Source organism: Trypanosoma grayi (assembly GCF_000691245.1).
Source record: "Trypanosoma grayi strain ANR4 Tgr_557_V1, whole genome shotgun sequence".
Lineage (NCBI taxonomy): Eukaryota > Euglenozoa > Kinetoplastea > Trypanosomatida > Trypanosomatidae > Trypanosoma > Trypanosoma grayi.
In genome coordinates this window covers 1-6,572 of record NW_008826176.1, presented here as the reverse complement: position 1 = coordinate 6,572, position 6,572 = coordinate 1, and the positions used below count along the sequence as shown (strand labels likewise).

Here is a 6,572-nt window from a genome sequence, read left to right as displayed (position 1 = left end):
CACACACACACACACACACAGTGTCTGGGGAATAAGTGGCGGCCAGTTGTGCGTCGGCGGCGCCCCCCCGCTCCCACCCCTCTTTTTTTTTGTGCTTTGCTACTCACGGGCTTGTGTGCGCTGCCTGCGTTGTTAACGAGCCCTTCTTGCTTTCCCAGCTGCTCCTTACTGGTGAAAATTGTTTTTCTTTATGAGTCTTTTCTTTTGTTTGGTTTTGGCTTTGAGCTGCGGGTTTGCAGCGAGCCTTGCCTCTGTGGCAGTGAGCTGCGTCCATCTCCAATCGCCTTTGTATTCGCGTCTCTTTCTGTTTCTGAGGCTGCGCGTCACTTCGTTTCTGTTTCTGTTTTCCCCCTTTTGCTCTGTCTCCCCTGGTCGTATGCGGGCGGAGTGACGGTGTGCGTGCTGGAGGCCTGCGCGGGGAGTGGCCGGGCCGCACGCGTGGCGGCTTGAGCATCGATCGCCGTGCTCTTGTCTTACCGGAGCGGATTGCGGGGGTGGGGCTCAGGACGCCTGCGGTGCTCTTCCTCCTCAATGGGGGAAGTGGGGCCTTGACGGCTATGCTTCTTGTGAGCATGAAACGAGTCTTCATGCAATGCAACTTCTGCTGGGCCGCCTGCGCCTCATAGGCACATGTGTCCAAAGCCGCGGCCGCTGGGACTGTGCTGAGTGCTTCAACGATCCATCCCGGCGCTACTGGTGGCTCTTCTGTTTTTCTTGCTTCTGCGCGTTTCAAACTGTGTTGAATACCGAAACGTCCGCGGTAGATGGGGTATTCAAATTTGCTGCGCAATCTCTTCGGGCTTCTTCTCGCAGCGCACACCCCAGGGGGCGCCTGCATCGCCGTCCGGACGGGAGCCTCTTCCGGCCAATGCGGAATGCTGCCGCGTTCTGCTCTCTCCGGTGTATCTGCGGTTTCCGTTGCCTGTGGGAGTAGTTTACTCTCACGCGTGGGCTGTCACTCATGGATACTGGGGCGTGTGAGCCAAGAGGGTCTGCGAGCCGACAATGTGGGGGTGGCATTCAATGACGGAGACACTTCTCTTTACAGGTATCGACAAGGTTCAGCGCGCCTTGGTGCATTTTTTTTTTTTAGCCACAGCGGGACCCACCGCTGATACGTTTGACGCTGCAGCGGTGCATTCAGGGGAGGATGCCGTCTCCTTTGCAACTTCCGAGCGGTGCGGCACACAGCGCCCCGCTGCCACACCTGACTGCTGCTGCGGGGCCAGAAGAACCGAAATCGAAGCATTTTTTTTGTTGTTTAGTATTGCACATATCTGGGGGACTGTGCAGACATCTGGCAATCAAACACCTTGCCCAACAACAAACGAAAAGCACCAAAAAAAAACCTCACTTTCCTTGTGCTGGCGGCTCATGTGGGGCGTGTGTGGGCGGTGCGCGTGGCGTCGCGCTGTATGTGCGAAGTGCTGCTCAGCATTCCGGTGCGCCGCCCAACCTACCGCCTACCGCGTGGCATTCTGAGCACTGACTACGATCAGCGACCCCCCCCCTTTCGCACCGCACAAGGGGTCCTTTGCCGTTCCCGCCATTCTCCGCTTGCCTGGCAAACCGCAGGGATGGCGACCCCACTTGCCCCCCATCCTCAAGCACGACAGTCATGGATTCATTGGGTGGTGTACCGCACTCCACGAGCTCCGGAGGAGGCGAGACGTCTTTTCTATGGAGTGGGGGCTTATAACTGGGCTTGGACGCAACGGGCACGCGTGTGCTCACCGCTCCGGGGACATGCATCCCGCCGGTGACGCACCGAACTTCATTTGGCCTTCGCGTCCTCCGGGAAAATGAGATCTTATTTTTTTAATTTTTTTTTTTGGTTTAACAGGGAGCCTCTCAGGAGCCTACCAGGCAAGGAGACGCCTATCCATTTGTCATGATTCCACGTGAATATGCTTTCTCCTTGTGTCCTTGCAGGCGGTTTTCGACGCGAATGAAATAAAGAAAGACGCGCTTCTTTTTTTNACGTGAATATGCTTTCTCCTTGTGTCCTTGCAGGCGGTTTTCGACGCGAATGAAATAAAGAAAGACGCGCTTCTTTTTTTGTTTTTGACATCAGACCCGCCGCCAACTTCACCTCCTCAAGGCGGTGTCGTGTGGATCGGGGGATCCCAACAACTACTGTTTCGTAAGTCTGCGGAAAGCGGCGTGATTCCATCTCCCTTGTGTTGCCGTGTGTGCTCGCATTGTGGATAGGAGACGCCGGTAAGTTGTTTCCTTCCTCTTCTGCCTCTTTCTTTCTCTCTTTGTAGATCCAAGAAAACGACGACTACACAGCGCATATTTCCATTGACAGAGCCATGGTGAATACAGGCAAGAGCAAGCAGAAGCGTCCTTCCTCGAGCGGCGCTGCTCGTCTCGCGCGGGGGCATCCGCCTGGCAAATCCCGCCGGACAGTCGGAGGCTCGACCGTCCAGCCCGACCGCGTGGGCTCGGCTGACAAGCTTAACGGATTGACAGCAGAGGTGTCGGCACTGGAGAATAAAAAGGCACAATTACAGGAGGAACTGAGGAGACGGCGGCGCTCAGGTAACACCGGATCGAGAANTCGGCACTGGAGAATAAAAAGGCACAATTACAGGAGGAACTGAGGAGACGGCGGCGCTCAGGTAACACCGGATCGAGAAACTGTGCCATCGGCAGTATGAAATTCCTCCGCACGGAGGAAATGTGCGGCATTTCCGAGATTCATATTGCTGGGAAGGTGCTTGGAGACAGCGACCTCAAGGCTCTCCACACGTCTCAGGCGCTTACCCGAATACACATTTCCAACTGCAGTGGCGTCTGTGACGTGAAGCTTCTAGCTGACTTGAAGCAACTACAGGAGCTGCACTTGGAAGTTGATGGTAAGATACGGAACATGACCTCCCTCGGTCAACTAGCAGAACTGAGAAAGCTATCATTGAGCAGCGCAAACATACATGGTAGCGATGTGCGTTGTCTGGGCCTCCTCCAAAAATTGGAGGACCTCTCTCTTCGAACCTGTTCCCGGGTGACAAGCTGTCAGTGTGTCGGCCAACTTCCACTCCTTCGGGCGCTTGATCTAAGCTTTACCGGCGTCACCAATGAAGGACTGAAGGGTCTCAGTGCGAGTCGCAGTCTTGTGAAGATTCAACTCCGCGGCTGCAAGCGCCTTACAGATGTGTCTCCTCTCGCATCCATCGAGACACTGGAAGTGGTGAATCTGTCTCGGTGTGAAGATGTAAAGATTGTTGGTGACCTTGGCGGGCTGCCTGTGCTGCGTGAGCTCAACCTGCGATCGACTGCCATCACGGATGAGGATCTGCGCTGCCTCTCTGCAAGTCGGAGCCTCGTGAAGATTGACCNACTTGAGTCGCACTGCCATCACAGATGAGGAGTTGCGTTTACTCCCTGCAAGTCTGCGTCTCGTGAAGATTGACCTTCAAGCCTGCGAACACCTTACAGATGTGTCTCCTCTTGCATCTGTGAGTACTCTTGTGGTGATGAATCTCTCTGGCTGCAGAGGTGTGAAGATTGTTGGCGCCCTTGGCAGGCTGCCTGCGCTGCGTGAGCTCAACCTGCGATCGACTGCCATCACGGATGAGGATCTGCGCTGCCTCTCTGCAAGTCGGAGCCTCGTGAAGATTGACCTTGGCGGCTGCAGGTGCGTGACAAATGAATCTCCTCTTGCGTCCATTGCTACGCTGGAAGAGGTGAATCTCTCTGGTTGCAGAGGTGCGACGAGCGCGGCTGCCTTTTGCACACTGCCTGTTCTGCGCTCACTTGATTTACAATCGACCGCTATCTCAGATGAGGAGCTGCGCTGCCTCTCTGCAAGTCTGCATCTCGTGAAGATTAATGTGGCAGAGTGCGGGCGTCTGACGGATATTTCCCCACTTGCATTAATGGAGACTCTTGAGGAGGTGTATCTGTGCGAGTGTGCACGTGTGAGGTCGTTTGGTGTCCTTGGCACGTTGCCTAGGCTGCGTGTGCTTGACTTGAGTCGCACTGCCATCACAGATGAGGAGTTGCGTTTACTCTCTGCAAGTCGGAGCCTCGTGAAGATTGACCTTCAAGACTGCGAACACCTTACAGATGTGTCTCCTCTTGCATCTGTGAGTACTCTTGTGGTGATGAATCTCTCTGGCTGCAGAGGTGTGAAGATTGTTGGCGCCCTTGGCAGGCTGCCTGCGCTGCGTGAGCTTGACTTGAACGGAACTAGCGTCACCAACTGGGAGTTGGAGGATCTGAGTGCGAGTCGAAGTCTTGTGAAGATTGCTCTCTCATATTGCATGTACATCACAGATGTCTCTCCACTTTCATCCGTCCAGACGCTGGAAGAGGTGGATCTTAGTAGATGTAGGTATATGATGACTGTTTCTGTGCTTAGCAGGCTTTCTAGGCTGCGTGTGCTTCGGCTGGACGCCGATTCCTTCAACGGCCAATTGAAATCATTTAGACGGTCTGTAAGAATACACAAATGAACACTATCCTCATAAAGCCGTGCTCTTTTTGGTTTGACGTCTTTTTCTTTTTGTTATTGCCGTGGCAAAATTATTTTCCCTCTGTGACCGCAGTATACCCTTGGGGTACGTGCAGTTCTGCTTCTGGTTGTGTGGCGCGACCCCCCGGTGCTCGCTGTGTGCTCCGGTGCCCGGCCGACGATTCCAGTCTGCGCCGGGGCTCCTCCTGGGTGCGGAATGACACGCGTACTTAGTGCCCTGCGTGCCGGAAGCACTGTCAACAGAGACAAAGTTTTGTTTTCCTTTGTTTAATATGGGATGTTGGGTTGTGGATCTTTTATGTGCCTCAGGGGGGAAGCAGATGAGGTGAAACTACAATAGGGTTTCTTTATTTTCCAGCTTCTTGCCTGTTGCACTGGGAGGGCCTTATTGTTCAAAATAGGCCCCTCATGTGCCGTTGTTTCTTTTTGTTTGAAGCAGATTACTCCTAGATGGGCGCAGCTCTCGCAACAGGGGAAGCAGCGCGTGGGAAGTAACAACGCAACATATGATGTGGGGAAGGTGCTTTCCCACTGAAGAGAACGAGGTGGGCTGAGCCATGCGCTTATTTGTTTGCCTCCCGTTCTACCTGCCACTTTATGCTTCTCACGCTTTTTTGGTGTTGTCTTCTATTCGAGTAGACAGGAGAAAGGGTTCCGCGGCTCTTTTACTACTACGGACTGTGCAACGCAGATCCCCCATGCTATGTGTTGTGGGGTGCCTGAGGTTCGACTAGCGCCACTCTGCCTTGTTATGACTCCTCCGCTTGGAATGTGATTCAATCTCCTGAGGCTGGTGTGTGCGAACTATCTCTTTTCGTTTTGTTGATGAATGCGAGGAGAGCACTGTATTCCCGCTGCAATGCCTTCCAACCATTCAGCAGACCCCGAAAAACATTCGTCAATATGGCAACATCCATGCTCTGGTTCACCGCCACCTCGCTGTACCAAACTGGAGTGTGACAGCTTTGAGACAGGGAGCCACAATAACTCCAGACATTTGTGTGGTTTCGTGGGAGACATATGTAGCTCTGTGTTTCCTTCTCCGTTATGGTTATGTAGGCTATGTTTCCCATGCCTCTTGCAGCTGTTTAAAATGCCAATTCCACTGGGGGAATGCACCTTTCATTGCCTGTCGTCAGAAATCACAAGTGGATCGTCATTCAGATGCTTTGCCCACCGAAGCATGATGTGTGTGTGTGTGGCAGCCTGCTACTGCTTTCCGTAAGAGAACACTACACGTTCTCTTGCTCTTCACCTCCACTTTCTTTGGTGCAAATAAATGTTGGTTTTCTCTTCTGCGGGGCTGATCCTCTTCGAGAATGTGTTGGGCTCCACTACGGAAGAAAGGCGTCGTTCTCCTATATTGGTGTGTCGTTGCAGTTGTTGTCCTGCTCCTCGTTACGACTGATGATGTGGGTTTTGTGGAGGTGATCGCGGCATTCGTTGATGCTGTGCTGGTTGGGGGTACTCTTGGTGGATGCCAATGAAAAAAATGAAGGGTTACGTACCATGGTCTCCGGGGAGTGGCTCTGAGGTGTGAGGACGTCACAAGATTGTTTTGCTTCCTTGTGTGTGACTCTGTGAGAAGAAGAGGAAGACACCTTTGGGATACAGTGTGCTCTTGATTTGTGTAGCAGTCCCATCTGGGGGTATTTTAAAGATGTCAGCAACAACAGTTACATGCCGTTGTTTTGAAGGGAAACTGCGCAAGTCCCTGCTCCCACCTTTGGGTCTTTTTGGCGAGTTTTCTTCGGTGTCTTCCTGTTGTTCGGAGTCGCAGGGATCCAATGCTTAATTTATGGTTGCTGGGAGGTTCTGTTTGATGCAAACGGAAGAACATAACATTCGGAATCATCTTTATTTTGGTGGAAACACATGACGCTGTGTGAGGTGTGATGCCTTTGGATGGCCATTAAGATATGTGAGTGTGTGTGTGTGTGCTTTTAGCTTTTGAATTCGTCCGGAGGGAAACAAGTCTAGTTGAGTGGGAAAGTGTGTTGGGTTATATTGCTGCTTCGACATGTCCTTTACCTGCACATGACCTTGGTGAAGGAAACGATCAAAGAGCCCATCTTGCAGAAGTCGACACTAA

At 52.8% G+C, this 6,572-nt stretch overlaps 4 protein-coding genes across 4 annotated transcripts; all 4 read left to right on the top strand.

The window, feature by feature from the left end:
• Nucleotides 1-592: 592 nt before the first annotated feature.
• DQ04_05571030 (hypothetical protein) lies at nucleotides 593-934 on the top strand (the record flags this gene model as incomplete). Its single annotated transcript, XM_009314262.1, has 1 exon — nucleotides 593-934. The coding sequence occupies one exon, from the start codon at nucleotides 593-595 to the stop codon at nucleotides 932-934; it is 342 nt and encodes a 113-aa protein (XP_009312537.1).
• Nucleotides 935-1,023: 89 nt separating this feature from the next.
• DQ04_05571020 (hypothetical protein) lies at nucleotides 1,024-1,482 on the top strand (the record flags this gene model as incomplete). Its single annotated transcript, XM_009314261.1, has 1 exon — nucleotides 1,024-1,482. The coding sequence occupies one exon, from the start codon at nucleotides 1,024-1,026 to the stop codon at nucleotides 1,480-1,482; it is 459 nt and encodes a 152-aa protein (XP_009312536.1).
• Nucleotides 1,483-2,659: 1,177 nt separating this feature from the next.
• On the top strand, nucleotides 2,660-3,370 carry DQ04_05571010 (leucine-rich repeat protein (LRRP); the record flags this gene model as incomplete). The annotated part of the gene is made up of 1 exon (XM_009314260.1): nucleotides 2,660-3,370. The coding sequence occupies one exon, from the start codon at nucleotides 2,660-2,662 to the stop codon at nucleotides 3,368-3,370; it is 711 nt and encodes a 236-aa protein (XP_009312535.1).
• A 109-nt stretch (nucleotides 3,371-3,479) lies between these two features.
• DQ04_05571000 (putative leucine-rich repeat protein (LRRP)) lies at nucleotides 3,480-4,460 on the top strand (the record flags this gene model as incomplete). The annotated part of the gene is made up of 1 exon (XM_009314259.1): nucleotides 3,480-4,460. One exon carries the CDS (start codon nucleotides 3,480-3,482, stop codon nucleotides 4,458-4,460), a length of 981 nt encoding a protein of 326 aa, XP_009312534.1.
• Nucleotides 4,461-6,572: the final 2,112 nt, after the last annotated feature.